Source organism: Gallus gallus, chromosome 2 (genome assembly GCF_016699485.2).
Source record: "Gallus gallus isolate bGalGal1 chromosome 2, bGalGal1.mat.broiler.GRCg7b, whole genome shotgun sequence".
Lineage (NCBI taxonomy): Eukaryota > Metazoa > Chordata > Aves > Galliformes > Phasianidae > Gallus > Gallus gallus.
Window position 1 is genome coordinate 53652290 of NC_052533.1, and position 24464 is coordinate 53676753.

The 24464-nt window shown below is 39.2% G+C and overlaps 1 protein-coding gene across 4 annotated transcripts in view; it reads left to right on the plus strand.

Moving 5' to 3' along the window:
• CNTNAP2 (contactin associated protein 2) overlaps nt 1-24464 on the plus strand; it is a 909905-nt gene that overhangs the window by 699062 nt on the left and 186379 nt on the right. For all 4 annotated transcript variants that reach the window (XM_025147595.3, XM_025147597.3, XM_025147596.3 and 1 more), the window contains one exon: nt 15063-15219. In XM_025147595.3, coding sequence (XP_025003363.2) covers nt 15063-15219 — 157 coding nt within the window. The remainder of the gene's footprint in view (nt 1-15062; nt 15220-24464) is intronic.

A 24464-nucleotide genomic window follows, 5' to 3' on the forward strand; every position in this document is an offset into this window, starting at 1 on the left:
TATTTCTGCCTGCCATCAGTCACTAAATATTCAAGGAAAAAGAAACAAACAGGCATGAATTCCATGAAGTTAATAAGTTATATGCATTTTCTCCACACATTTAGGAGTTCTGTCTCTGTTTCATGCTACATTATGTTAATAGGGTACAGGACATTAATTTTGGAACAACCTTTTTGAGCTAATCCAGTTCCTCTTGTGACATCTGCTCCTTTTTATTTCCCAATGAACTGACTTGTGGAATCAAACTCTATAACCACAAAGTAGTTATGAAGTGGGTATGTTTATTCAGTGCCATGTGCACACCAGGTGCAGAGAAGGTAGCCCATTCCTAACCTGCACACTGAAGCAGGTAAACATCTTTATTTATAGAAGGAATATATGCAAATTCGTAGTATTTCTATGACAAGGAGTGGTTATCACAATCACTTCTAGAAATTCATTACAATATTCCACACCCATTCTATGCCCTGAACTCCTCCCCTAATTAATGCTTCTACACATGCATGGTGCCTCCTGGTGGTTGTCCTGGTGGTCATGGAGATGAAGGCTGTATGTCATCCTTGCAGCGTACTTCTGACCCTGGTGTAGTTTGAGGAAGTATTCCAGCTTCAACTGGTTCAGTTTCTAGGATGGTTTCTAGGATGTGGCTCCTTGGAGCAATCAGCAAGTTCCTCGGGTTACAGTTGATGCACCCCATATACGGTTGATGTACCCCATATCTTTCCCATTGTTCATGCTCAACTACTTTTACAATTTTAACAGTATAACAGATTAGCCCTTTATCCAGAATAGTAGTCTGATCTGATAGAGCTCACCAGTGACACTTGGGCTCCACAAGCTCCCCCAGTCACCTGTCCTTAACTTATTGTCCTTACCATTGGGACCATTTCACGGAGGTCACATCTGGATTTTCTTTGTTCCGGTTTAATTATTTCCTGACACACTGTATGAATGTAGTAGATTTTGCTCTTATGGTCTTTGCAGAAATCTTTTTTGTATGCAAAAAAATGTCATCATATCTCTATCAGCTACCTTGAATGCTTCAGTGATGCAGAAATTTATTCAGTCTGATGGAATTCATGACATATCAGAAAAGAAAAAAAGAAGAAAAAGAAAAAGAAAAAGAAAAAGAAAAAGAAAAAGAAAAAGAAAAAGAAAAAGAAAAAGAAAAAGAAAAAGAAAAAGAAAAAGAAAAAGAAAAAGAAAAAGAAAAAGAAAAAGAAAAAGAAAAAGAAAAAGAAAAAGAAAAAGAAGAAGAAAAAGAAGAAGAGAAGAAGAAGAAGGAAGAAAGAAAGAGAAAGAGGAAAGAGAAAAGAGGAAGAGGAAGAGGAAAGAAAGAGAAAGAGAAAGAGAAAGAGAAAGAGAAAGAGAAAGAGAAAGAGAAAGAGAAAGAGAAAGAGAAAGAGAAAGAGAAAGAGAAAGAAGAAGGAAAAAGAGAAAAGGAAAAGGAAATGGAAAAAGGAAAAGGAAAAAGGAAAAGGAAAAGGAAAAGGAAAAGGAAAAGGAAAGGGAAAGGGAAAGGGAAAAGGGAAAGGGAAAGGGAAAAGGGAAAAGGAAAAGGGAAAAGGAAAAGGGAAAAGGAAAAGGAAAAGGAAAAGGAAGAAAAAGAAAAAATAAAGAAAAAGAAAAAGTAGTTGTGTGGATATCTGTGTAATCTCCCTTGAAGCATGGAGAGAACTATTGCCTCATCTGAAATATCTCATAATTCCATTTGCTGAGACCCACTGTGAATAGTTGGGTGTGGAGATCAAAAAGAAAAATGGTATCACAGAGAAAAATAATTCTGATCTCTTTCCCTTTTTAGAAGACTTAAGCTTACACATGTGTATCCTGCCACTAGAAAAAAAAAAAAAATCCTCCCCCTGACACTTAAAGAAATACTCCTTCCCCCCCCCCAAAAAAAAAATATATATATATTGATTCATCCTACTTAGTGATAAGTATTGATCCAATTTCTCACTAATTAAAGTTCATTTTTGGATAAAAAATTGTACCAAAAGTAGATTCTATATTGAAAGATCAAAGCAAAGAATAAACACACTGGCTGCTTTCTACAACTACCTAAGAAATAACTGCTTCAAAACAGTTCAAGAATTTATTAAAAAAAAAATAGCTCATAAAACCAAAATATAAAGAATTAATAATATAGTGCATAATCATTATCTGGCATCTCATGCGGTACATGTGGTATAATGACTTGGATTGGAAGGGACCTCAAATATCATCTGCCTGCCATGGGCAGCATTGTTAACCAATAGATCAAGCACTAGATCAAGCTGCCCATGGTCCCAGCAAACCTGGCCTTGAACACCTTCAAGGACAGGACATCCACAACCTCTTTGGGCAGCCTGTTCCAGCACCTCAAGACCCCTCTCTATGAAAAACTTCCCCTTGACATCTAATCTAAATCTCCCCTTTTTCCATCTAAAATCATTCCCACTTGTCCTATCATTATATACCCATGTAAAAAGTCAGTCTCCCTTCTGTTTATAATCCCTCTTTAAATATTGCAAGGTGTAATGAGCCCCGGAGCCTGCTGTTCTCCAAACTGAACAAGCCCACCTCCCTCAGCCTGTCTTTGTAAAGAGAGGTGCTGCAGCCCTCTCATCATCATTGTGGTCCTCCTTCAGATCCTCTCCAAAAGCTTTCCTGTGTTTGGGGCTTTAGTCCTGGACGCAGTACTCCAGATGGGAACTCATGAGGGCAGAGTTGAGAGAGACAATCACCTCCTTTGCCTCGCTGGCCACATCTCTTTTGACACATCCCAGTATACAGCTGACCTTCCAGGCTGCAAGTGCACACTGCTGGCTCATGTTAAGTTTTTCATTTACCAGGTCTTTCTAGGCAGGGCTGCTCTCAAGAAGTTCTCCAAGTCTATATGCATATCTGGGATTGTCCAGACCAAAGTACAACATCTCCATCATAGAAGACCACCAGATTTGTCAGGCACAATCTGCACTTAGTGAAGCGTTGCTCGCTGTCTTGGATCACCTCTTAAAACCTCATGTGCCCTAACAAGTTTTCTAGGAGGATCTGAGTACACCTTAGTGTATTCCTAGAAGAGTGTTGCCCTAAATCTTCTTTCCATTATTTTCACTGTATTGTCATTCAAAAGTTTCGATAAATACCTGGTATTTTTCCAAAAATATAGACATGAGCTTAACTCATATTTTGTATTTGATTATTTCTGAAGTATTCTAGTTTGCCATAATCAGTGCTGACCTGTTTCTAATCAAGGAATATAGTTTTGAAAACTGTCATGGTTTTGTAACTTCGCTATTGGTATTCCACATCATAACATCATGGACAAAAGAGAAGAACTACGTATCCCAGAGGACCTCACGGTCAGAGAAGGAAGACACATCACGGAAGATACGTCATCTGGTTGCGCGCAGTTTTTCTTCACTTTCGCTTGCTGCCGGGAGAGGAGTGGGTGTGCTTTCCAAGCCGGGCGCCTTCATCAAGTAAGGCTTTCGGTTTCGGAAACTCTCTCACTCTCTCTCTCTCTCTCCCTCTCTATCGCTCTTTCGCTCTCTCCCTCATTTCATTTGGTTTATTATCCTTACTTCCAATTAGATTGTATTGTATTGTGTCATCTTGCATCCCAACATCATAGTTAGTAAAATAAGTTCTCCTTCTAAGATCGTTGCCGCCGCTTCATTTTTCTCGGGAAGCCGGGGGGGAGGGGGGCCCGCAAGCCTACTGCCCCCCTGTCACGGGCACAGATCTATCTAGGTAAGCTCTGTGACAAAAACTTAGCAAAGAATAGATCTGTAGCTGTTTCACAGTTGTGAACATCATATCTGTGCAGTACTGGAGGAGCCAAACATGGTTAAAATCACTGAATCTCTTCTGAATTTTTTTGAGAAGTTAAGAGTTTCATGCACTTGTGCTGGCTCATAGTCATCTTTAGGAGAACAGACATCAAATGATACCTGAGCTAGCACAAAGTTAGTGCTGCATTGACAGACAACATTGTACAGGGTATAAAATCTAACCTTACAAAGTTGATCCATCATAGTCTTTCAGCAAATTTGAACTGCCACAGTGAGTTCATACCAGTGCAGCACCTTTTCCTATCATTTGTCTGCAGTGTTTTTGATTTGATAGTAAAAGTCCTACTGTATCATAGATCTGAGCAGTTCTTGATGGATTATTTTATTAGACTTGTGGCTAGGTGTCATGGGTTGAAGGCCTTTTATCCTTGACAGGGGGCTAGACCTTCTCCATCCCTCCCCTGAGGGAAGCCAGTGGTGAAGTAAGAAAAAGGAGTTATCGACTGAGATAAACTATTTTACTAAAAATGGTGAAGGAATGTTACATAATAAAAATAAAAGGAATCAAGAGTAATAAATCAAACAAATGGGAAATACAGACATCTCCTCATCCTGCATCATGCCTGAGGAGGAGAAAAGGAAGGATGTCCTCATTTCATTATGTTGCTTCCTTCCCAAAAACCATGTGGGAAGGACTGGAGCATGCTAGGAATTGTAGTTCTCAGTAGTACTGGGAAATGTTCCATAGCAGCTGTCTCAGTTCCGTCAGTTCATTGCATGATGCCATTATATGGAATAACTATGGAAAACCATGATGCTAGGTTTTGGTATTGGGCTGCAGAGTGTCTCTATGAGAATAACTGAAAAAATGCTCCATGTTACCTAAGACCTGTGCTGGAGCAGTCCACTCCTGAGGGATGGGCTCTGTAGTACAGGTACATGTTAAAGCAGTGCTTGAAGTGCTGCAACCTGCTGGAAGACAATGCAGGGCCAGTTCATGAAGGACAGAATCCCTTGGGAGGAACTCTATGCTGGAGCAGAGGAAGAGAGTGACCAGGAAGAAGCAGAAGGTGAAGAAATGCTAGGGACTGAACCCCCATTCTTCATTCACCTTCACTGCTCAAAGGGAGGAGATAGAGATTGTGGATGGAGGGTGTTTAAAATTTGTTTTTAGTTCTCAGTGCTCTAGTTTGCTATTGATAGGTAATAAATTGCATTAATCTCCCTTATGCTGAGTCTGTTTTGAAAGGATGGTAATTGGTGAATTGTTTTCCTGTCCTTATCTCAACCTCTGAGCCCTTTTTCATTGAATCACAGAATCACAGAATGGCCCGGGTTGGAAGGGACCTCAAGGATCATGAAGCTCCAACCCCCCTAGCCACAGGCAGGGCCACCAACTTCCACATTTCATACTACACCAGACTGCCCAGGGCCCCACAGGGACATCCACAACCTCTCTGGACAGTCTGTTCCAGCACCTTACCACTCTCATAGTAAGGAACTTCCCCCTGACATCCAACCTAAATCTTCCCTCCTTCAACTTAAAACCATTTCCCCCAGTCCTGCTGTTATCTACCCTTTCAAAGAGCTGACTCCCCTCCTGTATACAGGCTCCCTTTAGGTACTGAAAGGCTACAATTAGGTCACCCTGCAGCCTTCTTTTCCCCAGGCTGAACAAGCCCAGTTCCCTCACCCTTTCTCCATAGGAGAGGTGCTCCAGACCTCTGATCATATTTGTGGCCCTCCTCTGGACCCTCTCCAACAGTTCTCTGTCTTTCCTGTACTGGGGGCTCCAGCCCTAGGATGCAGTACTCCAGATGGGGCCTCACAACGGCAGAGTAGAGAGGGACAATCACCTCCCTCTCCCTGCTGGCCACCCCTCATCTGATGGAACCGAGTGTACCATTTGCTTTCCGAGCTGCAAGAGCACACTGCTGGCTCATGTTAAGTTTGTCATCCAACAGGACCCCGAGATCCTTCTCTGCAAGGCTACTCTGAAGGACTGCTCCTTCCAGTCTGTATATATGCCTGGGATTCCTCTGGCCCAAGTGCAAAACCTTGCACTTTGTTGTGTTGAACCTCATTAGATTCACCCAGGCCCACCTTTCAAGTCTGTTGAGGTCCCTCTGAATGGCATCCCTTCCTTCCACTGTGTCAACCGCACAACTCATCTTGGTGTCATCAGCAAAATTGCTGAGGGTGCACTCAATTCCATCATTGATATCATTGATAAAGATGATAAAGGGCACTGGTCCCAAGACAGACCCCTGGAGGACACCGCTCATTACCGATCTCCACCTGGACATAGAACCATTAATCACCACCCTCTGTCTGTTGCCTTTCAACCAATTCCTTATCCATCGGGTGGTCCACCCATCAAGTCCACATCCCTCCAATTTGGAGATAAGGATGTGGTAGGGGACCATGTCAAAGGCCTTGCTCAAGTCCAGGTAAATAACATCAATTGCCTTCCCTTTGTCTACCAATGTCGTCACTCTATCATAGAAGGCCATCATATTGGTTAGGCATGGCTTTCCCCTGGGGAAGCCGTGCTGGCTGTCTCGGATCATATGCTCATTCCTCGTGTGATTAAATATGTCATCCAGGAGGATCTGTTCCATGATCTTCCCAGGTACAGAGGTGTATTTCCTTCTCCTGTCCTTTAGGGGAAAGAACACTGTGGTGGAGTTCAGACAGCCATCAGTGGTGAAACCAGCACAATTGCATACAAAATCGATGAGTTTAGCTCCCAACTCATTCACAATTACTGTTTCCTCATGCCTTATCATAGAACGGCTCACAGATCAGAGTATATTCTGCTTCATATGCAGCTCCAAATATCTCAAGAAGAGTGTATGATTCAAAGCTGGAGTAAGAGATTATTTCTTAGGAAAAAATGAAACATTCTGCATTGTGCTACAAACTGTTCTTTACTACTTCACTCAGTCCTTGAATATGTTTCTCTCTCTGAAATAAATATGTCTAGTCCAAAGACAGATTTCCCTGGTAGTAGTTTGTTCAGATAGCAGTTTGTTCTGTTTGTTCATCACTTAAGCAGACTCACAGCTACTGGTTTTTTTAGGTCAGATTGTATAATACTTCTACTCTTCCAGAGACTGGCAGAGTTTAAGACATGAAGAAGAGACAGCAGCTGGGGCATGACCACTGCTGATAAGACACAAATGACCACAGAAATATATATATTTTTTTAAATGTACATTTGTTATAGAAAATGTAGTCAGTTATAAAAGTTGCTCATTAACAGAAATGCTAGCTTGCAGAGCTTTCTGTACCCCACTCACTAAGTACAGAACTAATTTTGGTGTTTCATTCTGGCCATCAGTATCTTTTTCCAGTTTCTCTGGAAAGAGATCAGTATCAGATCTGGAAAGAGATCAATATCTAAAAGCTAGCAGTGAATTGTATAGTCAGTCCAAAAATATTACAACTCCCTAAATTGCATTACTGCTTGTAATGACATAGGATATTTTGTAGCCTAGTTGGAGTAAACAACAGTTCTTTAGGAACAACTGCATCTAATTCAAAGATCACCATAAGTGACTTAGAAGAGAAACATCAAGGCTTTGTATTATTTAGCACAAATTAAGTATGTCTAAATGTATTTCAATTAATATCAAGGCAAAATAGTTTACAAGTTTAAATGAGGAGTAAATGTCTTTATTTGTATTGCAAAATTATCTGAAAAAGCACCATTGTTGTGTATCCTGGAAAGGCTTTTAAAAATAATCTATATGGCCCTTCTCAGACTTTCAGTTCAGATGGAAAATTAAAAACTAGAAATCGGTATGTCTGCCTGAGTTAATGAAGAGATTTCAAAACTTTACCAATATGTCATGACTCACACAGAAACCTTAGTTATCAGTTCACTGTCTGAAAAAATATACTGAAAAAAAGATACAATATTAGATTTACATGTATATTATAATCTAATCAGATTTATAGGGTCAATTCTATCACATAGAAAATGACAATAGTAACATAAAAAATTAAACAGGAGAAAAAGTTTGCATCTGAAAACATAGAACTTTTCAATCCAGACACTGAAGTATCTGTCAGATCAGTAGTAAGTATCAGAAACTAAGAAAAGTCTAACCTCACACCAGTCTTTCTTGCCTGAAAATCAGCAGACTTCTGGTCTCTCTGGTCCAGAGAGAAAAGGAGTGGAAGTCTGTCTAGATGGTCAGAATCAAAATGTGACAGTCAAGGGTTCAGAATTGATCTGGTGTTCAGTGGTGCTCTTCAGGATCTGTTATCAGAGCTAATACTATTTAACATACAAGGGCTGCTCTGAAAGTAATGCATCCTATTTTATTATGTTATACCACAACACAGAGGTGGGTGTCGGTGATGTGGCAGTAAAGGCTGAGTTCCCACCAGTACCTCATCATATTTTGTTGCTGTGCAACAAATGGCAGCAGAGGGGCAGTCTGACAAAATGGTATCTGACATGGAAGTGTATATGAAGCAAAGGTGGGTAATTGAATACCTCCAAGAGGAAAAAATTGCACCCACTGACATTCATTCATGCTTGCTGAGTGTTTATAGAGACCAGCGGATGTGCGCACAGTGAGGCAGTGGATGGTGTATTTCAGCAGTGGTGACAGCAACAGTGGGTCACCTTTGCTGGTGCAAATTGTTATGAGTGCAGCATGCAGGCTCTTGTTCATCACTGGTGAAAATGCATAGCTAACGGTGGCAACTATGCTGAAAAATAGTGTTTTATAGTAGAGAATTTGCTCTATCAAATGGTGATACTGTGCTCTTTGTCTTCACTGTAGTGTCCATGGAAATAAACAGGACTCTTTACTTTCAGTGCAACCTATGTACATGTTAAAGACTGCGGTTTACAGTGGGCTCTCAGCTATTTCACAGATAGTACCTGTTGCAGTAGGCGTTAACGGGGACTCAGGATGTGATGCGATAGGACCTCCCTGCTCTGTGATTTAAATATGACGCGTGCTTAGGGGGCGTAGACAAGGCAAGGTGTGTATTTAAGGAGCTGCCACGCTGTAATAAAGGCCATTTGCTATATCCTCATATTGGTGTCTGTGTAGCAATGGCCCTAGAGAGGGTAGATCACTAGCCCCCGGCGGAACGCACCTCGGAAGCAGGAACAAGTACCAGAGTAGCCAGCATGCTGAAGACTGGTTATCACTCAGAGTAAGCTTTACATGTTGAAGTTTAACAATTTGATTTGGAACTGTTAAACAGAGGAAAGATACTTAAAAGCTGGAGCAAGTCCAATAGGAAAGCTTTGTAGGCTGGAGTGGATAATGTCGAAGCAGGAGCAGAAAAAGCTGGATATGTTCAGGCTGAAGAAGAGAAAGCTAGAGGGAGTATCTAATTGCTGTCTTCTATTTCATAAGTTGTGGTTTTAGAGAGGAAGAAATAAAGTTATTATTGAAAGTCTAGGGTACAATGAGTATAAATTACAACAGAGGAAATTCCAAATTGTCAAAAGAAAAAAAAAGAAAATCTTCACTTAGCAAATGTAACCATTGTAACAAGTTGCTCAGAAGGGCTGTGGAATCTGTCTGTGGAGATTTTCAAGCTGTTGAGCATTCTGATCTAAATTTGGAGAAGCTGTTTGGAAAGATCTCCAGACATCTCTTGGATTCTAAATCACTCTGTATTTCTTTGGGACTAATGGAGGAAGCAAATTCTCACTACAAATTGATGGGCATATGCAACCAAAGCATGCTAAGGAGAGACCTTGACAATGGCACATGTTGCTGGAGAGTGTATATCCACTGACCAGTCATAAAATAACAGCAGTGAAACATGAGAAGAGTTCTCTAAGGTTCAGAACTTATTTAATGTGGCACAACATAAAAGTGACAGCCCTAAAATACACTTCTAAAAGAAAATAGGAACTTAGTGCTGTTTGCAGAGAAGTAACGGTGTATTCATCTTATAAATTACATAGCAAGTACAAGTGGAAAATCAGTCACATTATGCACTAAAGCTTCCAAGTAGCTTTTAAGAGTAGCCACTATCTTTTATTTCAAATTAGGCTATAAAGCCAGAAGGGATTTTTACAGTCATTTAATCTGTCCTCCTGTATAAAACAAGTCTATCACTTTCTGTTTACATAAAGCATGCGTATTAGAAAATATCTCATTTCTAATTATATAAATGTTTAGTGGTAAAAAAAAAAATCCAAGATAATTCTAGTTGAATTGTACTGAAGGTTAAAGAAATTCACTGAACTTTATTTCTAGCTTAAAATTTCCTGGTTTCATCTTCTACTGGTAGGATGATTTTATGTTTAGCTAACTGCAGTGAGAAATTTCATAATAACTTTTGAAATTTCTGTTTTTCCACTAGGTATTTACAGAATGTAACCAAGTTTGCTTGATTATTCCAGGGCTTTCAGCTATTTTAACAGTTGTCAGAACTGGCAGTACCCCGGGTCTCATGGAGCCTGGACATCCTGTGAGATAGCCCTCACAGTGTGTTAACTAAAATGCAGCAGGACAGCACGTTTGCAAAATTCTTGTGATGCACAAGTTGAGGAAAGTTCTATATGATAAACTAGGGATTCAGGCCTGCTTATTCAAAAAGCTGCTTTTTCAATCCATCACTGAAATTAGGTTCAGTTCCTTTCATTTTTCAACTTTCATTTTGGCAAGAATCAATGGACATGTCATTTCAATGACAGTCACCTAACAGACCATGTAAATAAAAAATACATTGTACAGTGTCTTTTCTCTGTTTATTGTAGTCTGTTTTGTTGAGGGTGTATTCAAAAATGCTTTGAAATGCCATTTGTTGATAGCTGCTTTCTTTAAACATGTAATAAATGCTTAGAAGACAACAGTTTTCCTTATGTGAACTGACCACATATATCATAGAAGATAAAGAAAAGATGTAGAGGACAATATAAAAATGACAAGTACAGAAGTACACTCAAATTATGGATTTATTGCATAAAGTTATTGCCTGTACCTGATTCTGAACACTTGAAATACTTCTCTCAATGCACATTACTTTCATATTTTGCTATGAAATTGTTATGTCCTTCAATTTATTTTCATTAATATTAATATTGAAGAAGGCATTTCCAAAGCAAGTCAGGGTCAGGCCCAGAGACGACTGCCAGGCTCAAACAAAAAAAGCCTATTAAATCATCAGGCAAGTCCATGGTGAAAAGGCAGGTCCAGTCAGGGGGCCAGTCCATTGGGCTTGAGTCCAAATCAGAGGTCTGCGGCTGCAATGAAGCTGCTGTGTTAGTTGGAAACACACCTGAAAGCATCATCATTAAAGGAGCTCCCAAGGAAAACAAAAAGCTCTAAGTAAGTCTTCCTTGCAGAGCTCTTTAGGGGAGACACTTTGCTGAATCTTCCTCCAGCTTTTTCTGTAGAGCTCTGAAGTCAGCTGAGGTCTTAACAATGGCTGTGAAGATAGGGAGGTAAACTCCTGGTCCTGACAAAAGAAACTTGTTTAGGAGCATTATTCTGTTACACTTTCCATTTTGGTCTTAAATAATCCTTTCTTAAAAGATGGCTTGGTTTTGGACCTCTAGTTTTATTGAGCAAAATTGTTGCTATTTGTGATGTGCAGCTTCCTTTATTTAATTTGAATATACTCAATAATCAGCCTGCTGTAAGCCTCAGTGCTGAGAGTCATCAGTGTGGCTACCATGCATATAGCCAATATCTATGTATGTACAAAATGTAATTTGGAAAAAAAAAAAGGGGGGGGGGGGGGGGGGGAATTGTTCTGATTGTGATCTGGATGTGTTCTGACATAGAAATATCACTGCTGTCATCATTGTTTTTGCTCTTAATACTGCAGTGGAGACACAATGGAGAAGAAGTAAAGCTTTTTGTTTTGAAGTTCCTCAAGGATCAGTGGAGAAATAAAATGGACAGTAGTAGCAGTAGCAGCCTCATCAACCAAAGTAAAGCCATGTGCTACTCCAAAACCAATCTCTGATTGTGTCCATATTCCATATGAAGTGCCAGACTTTACATTCTCATAAGTGAAAAGAATCCTAAAGTCCTTCTGTTTTTTATAGTGGTTTTTATTTCTTTCAACTTAAAATACGTGAGCATTTAACATGAAATACAGAAGTAGTTTACATGGGTAAACCAAGGGGAAAACATGCTTGACCAATCTAGTAGCTTTCTATGAGGTCATGACTATCTGGATAGATGAGGGAAAAGCAGTGGATGTTGTCTACCTTGACTTCATCTAGCTTTTGATACTGTATCCCATTACATCATTGTAGATAAGCTTAGAAAGGGTGGGAGAGCTGTTAGAGCAGGGCAAAGTCTCCAGTGAGTAGTTTTCAATCTTGTTTTGCAGAGGTTCTGAGCTATTTGCTTTGAAATAAACCCTTCCCTTTGATTATTAAGATAAAATAAATAATAGAAAAAAGTAGATGGCAAGCGGGTTCATTCTTGTCTAGAGCAAGTTATGTGCTGTTTGATTCACCACAAATTTTTAATCTGCATCGTAGATGCCGATAATATAAGCAGTATCAAAAAGGCATTAGGCAAATTCATGGACTATGAACAGACACTGACAAGAAACGTGCAGAAAAGTACCCTCTGGCATCTTGAATACGGTGTCTGGATGCTGGGGGAGTGCACAGGTAATGAACAAGTATCTATATTCAGATCTATTTGCTAAACATTGCCTCTCATTGCCTCTGTCAGGCATAAAGTATGGGATTAGGTGGACTTATTATCATGAAATTGTTATCTGTTTCTATTCTTCTCAAGATAAAGTGGTAGGAATGAGAAAAATCTGAAACAGGAAACCAAAGGAGGAGTCTTGGATAGTCAGTGCTGTTTCTCCTTTGATTCTACAAGCTGAAAAGGGTGCAATTGATGGAGATGAAAATAGCATAGTCCCTCTCAGCAAAAACAATACACTTCCACTCTTCCTTCAGTGGCTGTGGTTGTCAGGCTAGATTTGCAGATCATTATTGCAAAAAGTGATATTTTCTAGTGACGGAAGAATGATGAGACTAGGAAGAAATGTTGAAAAAAGAAGCATTTAACTTCTCCAAGCAGTTTACAAATGAGAAATCACATCTTTCTGAGGGTTGTGTTGTAAATGGAACCTTTGATTGCCATGGACTATCTGCTTTATTCAATTGCCTAATCTGAACTGTTTCAGTATGGTAGCATTAGTTACTGGAACTGAAAATCTTTGAAACAATAGCCCTGAAGTACGGAAATTAATGGCATTTTAATTAATCAATTGCATTCAAAAATAATAAACTCCATAGATTTTATTAAACACTCAGTAAAGGATGAAGTGTGCTTGTAAAAGTTATACATTTTGAGAATGGTCTGCTACATTAGAAATAAATATATTACTGAATGTTAAGAGTTTGCTCTTCTGAAGGCAAACGGCTTCAAAGAAATGCTTTCAAATGTAAAATTGTCCACACAGTGATGTTGATTGCCACACAGCAACATCCACCTCTCATCTCCTAGATAAGTCACTCTTATTGCAAGAAATGCCTCCGAAAGCAAGTTTTCAGCCAAAAACAAAGCAGGATTCATACACAAGCTGTTCTGCTTTCCTGCCTCCCCTTCCTGTTTTCTTATTCTGAGGGAGTAAGAATATCACTAAGAATACCCATCAGGAAGCCACCACATTCTATCATTAGCTGTTGGAAAGACATTTATCATTACATAATTTGTATTAAACAATCTTCTGAAGGCCAGGACTGCATATTTTCATACCTGATAGATCATATTGCAACTTGAAAATGCTGTTGCATCATTTGCATGCCATGTTCTTTTAGCTCACAACAATTAGTTCCATGATAGCCAACTCAAAGAAACCAAAATGACCAATTTAAATCCCAGATTCAGGTCATTCTATTACCATAGCCTTTGCATTACAGGTAGATTCAATGGTCATACTGTACAGCATGTTAACAACAAATAAAAACCTTCAACAACCATGAATTTTTCTCATTACTATATTTTCAAAGGTAGTGTTTTTTTATGATATCTAACAATCAAAATCATTGAACAAAGTACATGTTTTAGAGAGTTGTAGGGTTCTTTTATTTGTTTTTGTTTGCTTTTATTTTTGTTTGTTTCTGATCATATTTGTTTACTCTCTCCATCTCTGGAATTTTCTTTAAAGATTTGTCTGAATCTCTCTCCACATATGTCTGAGATAAGTAAATTTATGGTCTAGATGATCAAATTTAATTATAAGGTGGCTACTTTTACAATTATGGATGTCAGTTTTGTGAGACATATAAGAGATGCACAAACAGAAAATTATCAAAAAATAGAATCTATTCTGTAGAATTTCATCTATAAAATTTATTAATAAGTGAATTTCATGCTAGTGACTTCATTTGATTTAATGAGAAAATAGGTTGTGCAGCAGTACAGGTGGGGAGAAAAAAAACATTGTAAAGAGAAATGTTTATAGGCTGAGTTCCATCATGTTTTCTAAATGTCAGAAAGCACCAAGTTAACTGTGTTGCAATTGACTGAGTTACTCTCATGAGTTTGAAGTTAAGCTTATGTATGCTCATATGCTGAACTGGGGGCATAAAAAGTGACTTCTAAATAAGGATGGGATTTATTTACTTTTTTAAGTTCCATTTAAGAGTCTTCATTTGTCCAAAAACATTAGGAATCAACTTACAGATGTATATGAAAATATGAAGTTACAGACTCAGTGCCAAGAAATACTAAAGGTCAGATTACCATTTCTCTAGTACTGAATCAAAACTTTTACATGGATTCTTTAAAAATGGTTAAGATGCTTAGGGATTTTTTGTTTTCCCTTGGACCAGATGGAGAGACCATGATGAGTGTGCTTGCTTTCAAGTGAAAATAGATTAATTTCCAAATAAAAGCTGTTTTGTGCATGTATAAAAAGAATGCATGTCTCAGTGAAGCATTTTGCATAAATATTGAATAATTCATCTGATAGCTAAATATATGAATTTCAAATTAATTGAAAATAATTATGGAACCTAATCCACATATTTTGACTATAAAAACCAAGAAAAGAGAACACACAAGATAAAAATACTTAGTTCTTTTCAGTCATTATAAATCATGTGACTAGAGAAAAGAAAATGTGCTTTGCTTACCTGGCAAGGTCCTTTGAACTGTTCAGTGGTAACTGTGTACATTTGTTTGCCAGAAATGCAAGGTGGCAGTCCAGTTATGTGTTGCAGATGTCTGCATATTAAACATCTGAGCCCAGTTAATGCATAATGGAGATCTACTACTGAGATGTACCATAACCTTTCATTTTCATTCCTTGCAGAAGGGAATCCATATACCTGGTGGGTTGGAAAAGCCAATGAGAAGCATTACTACTGGGGTGGATCAGGACCTGGTATTCAGAAATGTGCCTGTGGAATTGAACGCAACTGTACTGATCCAAAGTACTACTGCAACTGTGATGCTGATTATAAACAATGGTGAGGATGACCAGAATCTCCTAATCTTTACAACTACTGCAATTATTCTGAATGACCTTTATTAAAATATTTCCTTCCCTACTATAGGATGAAGGAAAAATATTATGCTTCTGATTTCTCTTACTCCAAATATCTAGCCTTGTTTTCATTTCCATTTTACTCACAGTACTTGTGGCTGTTAAATGTAAGGAATGTGTTTAGGTTTTCAAGTACATTTAACTATAGAGAAGGTAGCTAAAGTTGCAAAGTCAAGTCCTAATAGAAAAGACTATCATTTTGGTTGTCCGTGCGATTTTGTCTACATGATGTTTCAGTTGTATTACAATACAGTATTTAACTTTGTCTCTGCAACTTCATTTTTTCTAGCACTCATTTATGGAGTACTAATGCTGCATTTGCCTGAATAATGTGAGAGATACGAGTTCAAGTCACTCACCTAGTGACTCTAACCCTCATCCATTTTTCATGAAAAAAAATTCTACTGACAACAGAGCCTGAAGATTAGCAAAGAACAAGGCTTTTTATTTCAGAAGAAGCTACTGCACTTTGCACGAGATAACTAAATATTCTTTTGTCTGATGATTGAGAGTACATACGTATAGTATAAGTGATATTTTTTAAATGGTATGCAGTGTTCAGTGACTTAATAGACTTGTGCTCCTATGAGCACTTTTCTCATTAATAGCAGCTTAAAGTCGTAGAATAATAGAACGGCTTGGGTTGGAAGGAACTTTAAAGATCACCCACTTCCAAATCCCCTGCCATGGGTAGGGACACCTTCTAAAAGACCAGATCACTCAAAGCCCCATCCAGCCTGGCCTTCAACACTCCCAGGGATGGGTCATCCACAACTTCTCCGGTCAAAATTTTCTAGTATCTTACCACCTTTATAGTAAAAAATATTCTTCCTTATCATAGAATCATAGAATTATTACAGTTAAAAAGACCACAAAAATCACCTACTCCAACTGTCACTCCACTATGTCCACTAAACTATGACTCTAAGTGCTGCACCTACCCTTTACTTGCAAACCTCTGGGGACAGGGATTCCATCGCCTCACTGGGCAACTTATTCTAATGTCTGACCACTCTTCCTGAGAAGAAATTTCTCCAGTTGTCTAACCTGAACTTTACCTGGCACTACATAAGGCCATTATTGCTAGTTACCTGGGAAAAGATGGCCACTCCCTCCTCACTACTACCTCCTTTCCGGTGACTGTAGATAAGGTCTTCCCTGAGCCGCATCTTCTCCAATTTAAACAATCCCAGTTCCCTCAGCTGTTCCTCATAAGATTTGTTTTCCATACTCACCATCAGGTTTGTTGCCCTTCTTTGAGCACGCTCAAGAGCCTCAATGTCTTTCTTGTAGTGATGGGCCCAAAACTGAACACAGTACTCAAGGTGCAGCCTAATTATATCTAATCTAATTCTACCTTGTGACTGGGATCTCCATCAGTACTCCAGGTGGGATCTCATGAATGCAAAGTAGAGAAGGAGGATCATCTCCCTTGATCTGCTAGGTACACTTGTTTTCATGGAGCCCAGGGTGTGATTAACTTTTTGTTCAAGGGCACATTTCCAGCTCATGTCCAGTTTTCAATCTGTCTCTGCAGGGCTACTCTCAACCCATTCATTGCCTAGTTTGTATGGACGCTAGGGACTGCCCTGAGCCAAATGCATGGCCTTGTGTTTGTCCTGTTGAACTTCATGAGATTCACATGGGCCCAATTCTCAAGATCCCTTTTTCTAGAGCACGGGCATCCAACTTTTTTGCTTGTCTGAGCTGTGTTGAGTGGGAAAGAATTGTCTTAGGCTAACGTTTTGGTTGTTTCTGAGTGATGAGTGCATATTTGGAGCCAGGCTGGGCCACCAGCTGGAGAACAGCTGCCACCATTATAGTACAGCAGCAAGGGTCATGGCACATTATTAGCTGTATGGGGCTGCATACTGTGGATTGGACATGCCTGCTCTAGAGTAACAACTGTACCACTCAGCTTGGTGTCCTCCATGACTGTACTTGAGGGTGCATTTAGTATCATCGTCAATATTGTTAATGAAGATACTGAACAATACTAGTCCCAGTACAGACCCCTTAGGGAACCCACTCATCAGTGGCCTTCACTTGGACATTGAGCCATTGACTGTGACATTTTCAGTCCTTATCCACTGAATAGTCCATCCATCATATCCATGTCTTTCCAATTTAGACACAAAGATTTTGTGTGGAGCCTTATCAAAAGCTTTGCGCAGAAGTCCAGGTAAATTATATCAGTTGTTCTTCCACTGTCCACATGTGCTATCTCCATATAAGAGAAGGCCAACACAAGTTAGTCAGGCATGATTTGCCCTTTGTGAAGCCACATTAACTGCCTCCAATCGCCTCCCTGTCTCCCATATGGCTTGACATGATTTCCAGGCTCTTACTTGGCACACAGATATGACTGACTGGTCTGTATTTCCACAGGTTCTCCTTGTTACCTTTTTAGAAATGAACAATGCGTTTTCCCTTTTCCAATAACTGGGGACTTAAGCTGGCTGCCACAACTTTTCAAAATCCAGAAAATACAACAAGGAAATTTTGTCATTACAGAAAAAAAGTAGAAATATACTTTAATATGAGATAGAGTCCAGATATTGAAGCATAAGAATAAATTAGAATTGTGAATAATCTTTTACTGAAGGAGTATTGTACTCATCCTGTACTGAATGATGCTGCAGTCATCCAGAAAAAAAAAAACAGTGACCAGTCAAGGCCTGTAACATTGTGATAGACACAGAGGACAAACAAAAAAAATCTGTAAGCAATCTGCAATATTTGTTTTATCTAAACTTAAACTTTATCTAAACTTAGTGCCTGATTTGATTTTTTTTTTTAATTTGATGTGCGAGTTATTTTTGATAAGTGCAGGACTGGTTATGTTCATTTTGTACTCAATTACGATGCAGTATTTCTCAGGTTGCTAACTTACAACTTAGTCTTGCTATATCTGGATTCTGGACAAGATTGTATTAATGTTTTTAAAAATTCACAATCAGCTTTACACTCTCTCTCTCCCTCTGAATTAAGAAAAGACAGAATTCTGCAAGTGGTTTTGATATTTAGAGTATACCTTATATGTTGATTATTAGTCCTTGATGAAAGAGAGTAAATAGGCAAATAGGACAGATAGTAGATGTTGTCAAGGAATTCAAGTTTATGCATATTTGTACTCTGCAACTAAAATATTAGGTGAGACTCATATTGTTGTTTCAATGTTAATATTAAGTAAGTTTTCCATGGTAAAGTTTTACGGATAGAGGGCCAGCAGGGAAACTACAGGTGGGAAGAACTTAACCTAGAACAATCCCACTAAAGTGAACTTTATCTACTATTTGTGCCCAGTATGAGATTAATCCAGAGAAAAGTGAATCAAATAAAATTTAAAATATTAGTTTTACTTGCCTACAAAGATAATTTATTTAAGAGTGTGACCATCATTCAAATACGAGAATAAATACTTCTGAGGTTGCTGTTACTAGCAACAATAAATTCCATGGGTATTTGTTAAACCAAATCTTTACTTTACACATAACTATTTATGGAGTTTCTATTTATGGAGTTTCATTACAACAATGAGCAGCAACATAGAAATAGGCAAACTGTATCAACTGAACAGTAAGTGTAAAAATCTACAAATAATTTTGGTTCCTATTCCTTTGATCCTAAAGTCAGTTGTAACACCGCAATTTTCCAAGTTTTCTATTCTACAGGCTAATTTTTCCTTTTGTAGCCTTGACATTATGTGAGAAGACATGGTGTGATCTTATGTGCGTATTTACTGGGAAAATGTTTTCGTTTAGAACTTTGTCATGAGGATAAAATTTAGATTTCTCACTAGGGCACAGACTTCTTTGCTGACTGACTATTGGTGTGCATGATAGTGTTTCAAGAAATATTTAGTGGCCCTAAAAGATGATTGAAAGTAATTAAAGGAGAACTTGAAGATAACAGTTGTTTGGACATATGGAAGAAACGAGCAATGAAAACAGAAGGAAGGAGCAGGGAGGGTAAATGTAACTTCAGAAACTCCAGAGGTGAGGGTAACATGAGAACACCAGTTCTCCTAAGCAGACAATGAATCAGGCAATTGGTAGATGGAGAACAAATCAAATAAAATTGCACTGTTAACTCACTAAGGAGATACTGTTAATGAAGTAATTGTTGATGAAGTAATTCAAGACATCTTTATCATCAGCAATCTTGACTTTAGGAGCAAATCAGTTGACTTCAGGCTCATTTTTTGTTCATCCTCTGTCACAGTTTGGAAATTAAAGTTTCTTTCTCCAGAGTCTGCAAAATTCTTTCATTTTTGTGAGATGTTTGCTAGAATAATCTGCAAGATACATTACCTCTTCCTTTTACTACTTTTTTCCCCCCCAACATTGAATCTTTCAGAATAAAGTTTCAGGGGGTGAGAAAATACAACTAAGCAGAGCTCAGGCTAACGTTATTTGTTCTATTGGCAGAAATAGGAGTGGACAATGAAATATCAGCCTGTGACTGTGGCAACAACAGCATGCCTGATGTTGCGCTGGTCATATGTAGCTGGATTCAACATCATGTTGAAAGTTCCTAGATATATTGGTATGCACAAATGCTAAATACACACTAATTCCACTTGAAATCAGTTATACTTCAGACAGAAAAAACATGTTCTTTAACCTTAGGTACTCTCAATATCAAAACTGTTGATGCAGAGAGAGCTTAGAAAATTACAAAATGAAGGCAAGGTGCATTTGGTTGTTTTTAATAACTATTACATTGCCATTTAGGCAGCAACTGGAGTTTCAGAAATGGAGTTTTACAGAGATTATATATGATTAGGGGTGGCTAGATTATATACTCTGCAGAGAAAAAGAAAAAAGAAATTATCACTGGCTCTAATTGATTACATTTTCATGAAATTAATTTCTTATTAGTAGTAATATGTAAAGATGTAAAGACTTAAGAGATCAAATATGAATTTCCCTTAAAAAAAATTGCAGGACTGTAGAAATCACAATAAATAATGTTTGTGATTATAAACATCCACTACATATTACAAAAATACTATTTATCCAGACAGATTCACTTTATACAAAAATTGAATATTTATATAATATAGCCATATGTATAAACAGTACCTGGCAAACTAGGCATTTTTGCTATAATACAGAGGTCTGTATTTGAAAACACTCTTTTGTATTACATGAAACCAGAAAAAAAAGGAAATTATCTAGTGAGATTAATAATGTCCTGCTGCTTTGCCTGTCGTCGTATAAATATTGCCTCCTCTAAAAGGAGCAAATTTTGTAGAACGTTTGCTACTTTGAAAATTGTATTTTCACACAGCCTGATGACCATTTTTGAAATGATCAAACAAAAAACATTGCATAATTGTGTTGCATCTCCGAGCACTGATTAAATCTGTTCATTTTATAAAAGCTGAAATATCAAACTTAAAAAAAGTTATGTTTAAGGAATAAAAGACTTTGGCAGGTGAAAATGGAGCAGCTTAGCTGACAGCTCACTTCATAACATTGTTTTTCTTGTGCTCTGCAAATCCAGACAGCTTTTTGTAGGTTTTTAGAGCTTCCTTTCGGAGTTGCTCTGTACATTCACTGTCAATGACATACTTCTGATAACAACAGATCAAAACTCTGGAAGATGGAAATAGGGAAGTGGAGAGATGAGCTCCTTCCAGCACTTAGCCATGCTACAGATGTGCTAAGCAAAGTAACATCTTTCAAATTCTCCTTTACTTGTACCTCTATACCACCACAGGAGTCTGGCCTGAAAACAGCACTTATTTAATAAGGTTGACTACAAACAAAAGGGATGTCCTTTTCCTCATTGTTCATGCGATCATGAATATAAACAAACCATAAATCACTAATGTAAGTTGCTTAAAAATTAGTTTTGTTGAAGATGAAGTGCATATCAACTCTTTCACGGCAAGTGTTTAGCCAATGGTTTCATGTAGACAGTATCTGCTACATTGGAGTTATGAAAGTGATAATCATCATTTCATTGCTAATTCACAGCCCACAGCTGGCAGCTGAGGTGTGGGATGCAGGTAAACACAGAATGATTTAAATTACTCTTTCTCCTTTAGAAATGTTCAATACAAGTACAGACAATATACATACATAGCTAAAAGAGCCTGCCAGATTTACATCCTGTAATAATACGGGTTAAGGGCATTAGTAGTTTGAGGCTTAAATTAGTCACGAAACTTGCAGTTATCCCCGCTGTTTTCTCTCTTTCTCCTTTATAATTCCTTTTTTTGCATGAGATAGTGACCTCATTTATAACAAGCTGAGACCACTTGGTGTTTAGCAGTCATTTTGATGTTAAGAAAACATTCCCCATAATGCTTAAGCCACACAGCACCATCCAGACAGCTGAGGAGATGAGTCCTAGCATTTATAGAACTGAAAACACACATACAAAAAAATGTACATATATGGACATCGACTGTTTGACAGCCTGCCTCATCTTCTAGCTTGGTGCTATGTATCCAGTCCTGTTCAACTGTTTTTCATTCCACAGGGAATACAAAACCAGCATATCTGAGGATGAGGGAACAGGAATCATCATGCATATTGTGCAGTATCTTTTACTTTTACAATTTTTTGGTCCCCCAAAAATGTACAATGAGTTTATGGCATTGGTGGACACAGGCTCGGAAACTCCAATTGTCTACAGTGATTTGACTAAATTTCAAGCAGAAAGAGTAATCATTGGTGCTTCTGGGGGACAGACCATTTCAGTCACCCAAATGCAGTTGAAACTGGGGGTTAGGCGTCTCCCACCCCAGGAGCATTAAGTGCCTACTGCCCCAGACCCAGAGTGCATCTTGGGCATAGACATTTCATGGGGTCTGGCTCTGCAGATGACTATGGGAGAGTTCAGACTCTGACAGAGGTGTATTAGTGTCCAGGCAGTACAGACGATACTGAGAGGCCAGGCAAAGAATGAGCCTATTTGCCTGCTGGAACCACACTGGATTACTAATGTGAGACAGTATAGACTCCCAGGAGGGCAAAATGAAGTATCAAGCACAGTGCAGGAATTAGACAAAGTTGGCATTATAAGACCTACACATAGCTCATATAATTCCCCCATGTGGCCACTGTGAAAGTCAGATGGCACTTGGAGAGTGATGGTAGATTATACAGAGTTAAATAAGGTCACGCTGCCTGTTTGTGCAGCTGTACCCAATATTGCCTCCTTAATGGACGCATTGAGTAGGGAGATAAAAACCTATCACTGTGTCCTAGACTTGGCAAATGCATTCTTCAGTATTCCAATTGCTGAAGAATCATAAGATCAGTTTGTGTTTACATGGGGAGGCAGGCAGTGGACCTTTCAGGTCCTGCCAAAGGGGTACATGCATTCACCAACATACTGCCATAATCTAGTGGTGTGTGACCTGGCTAATGGGGAAAACCCTAATAATGTTAGCTGTATCACTATACTGATGATCTCCTATTGACGCCTGACTCACTGGAGGCAGTAGGACAGGCAGCAGATTCATTAACTATTGATCTGCAAGAAAGAGGATGGGCTATAAATCCTCAGAAGGTGCAAGGCCCGGGCCTGTCCGTGGAATTCCTGGGGTTAGTTTGGTCAGGAAAGACCAAAGTACTACCCAGTGATGTAATAGATAGGGTTCAGGTATTTCCAGTCCCTACAACACCAAAGCAGCTGCAGGAGTTTTTAAGTATACTGGGGTAGTGGCATTCCTTTATATGTCATTTAGCGCAGCTGCTGAGGCAACTATACAGACACATGAAAAAGAGGCAGCTATAGGACTGGGGGAGAACAGAACACGAGGCTTTCCAACAGGTAAAACTGGCAGTTATACACAATGCCTGGGCTTGTTTATTTGACCCTACCCTCCCAGCTGAAGTGGACATTCATGTTGCTCAGGATGGCTTTGGCTGGGGCCTGTGGCAACACCTGAGTTCTGTTCGGACTCCCATTGGATTCTGGTCTCAGGTCTGGCACAGAGCAGAAGAAAGATATAGTATGATTGTTAAATCATACTATAAACATTACTATAAAACAGTTATTGGTTGTCTACCCTGCATTGCAGGTGGTAGAGCCAATAACCCGAACAGCTGAGATCCCAGTTAAGACCACCCTGCTGATTCAGGGGTGGGTGAAAAATCTGGCCCACCTTCCTAAGATGGGGGTGGCTCAAGCACAAACAGTGGCACGATGGGTGGCCTATTTCAGCCAGAGGAGTAGTCTGTCTTCATTACCACAGAAAGAAGAGCTTCAAAAGATCCTAGGCCCAGTGATGTATTGCAGTGATGCACCAAAAGAAACACTGGATGCTCCACCAGGGAAGAGTCCCATTCAGAAAGGGAAATATCCCATTCCTGAAGATGACTGGTAGATGGATAGATCCAGCAAGGGCAACCCGAGCAAGTGGAGAGCAATAGCATACCATCCCTCCACCAAGACAGTCTGGTTTGACGAGGGGGATGGTCAGAACAGCCAATGGGTAGAACTGCGAGCTGTGTGGATAACCAAGGAACCCAGTGACAGTATCCAGAACATCTGCACAGGTAGTTGGGCTGTGTACTGGGGACTCACTCTTTGGATTGCACAGTGGGCCACTAAGGAATGAACTATCCACACCTGACCAATCTGAGACAGAGGTATGTGGTTAGACATATGGAAAGCAGTTAAACACGGGATGTGTTACCACGTTTCTGGTCACTAACACCTACAGTCACCAGGAAATGACAAAGCCAACACATTGGCCTGATTTTTATGGATTGAGAATTCACCATCTGAGAACATCGCCTGTCGTTTACATCAGAAGCTACTGAATGGAGGACAAAAGACAATGTGGGCAGCTGCTGAAGCACTTGGGCTGCCCATACAACTATCTGATATTGCCCAGGCATGCTGAGACTGCGACGCATGCCATAAGATGAGACCGAGATCACTGCCCAAAACAGCAACCCATCTTGCTAGAGGACACAGTCCTCTCCAGCAATGGCAGGTTGATTACACTGGGCCCCTCCCTCAGTCTGAGGGGGCAAGATATGCCCTGACCTGCATTGACACCACAAGTGGGCTAATGCAGGCCTATTCAGTACCAAGAGCAAAGCAGGCATATATCATCAAGGCACTTACTAAACTGATGTCTGCCTACGGGACACCTCAAGTCATTGAGAGTGACCAATGGACTCAATTTATTGGTGC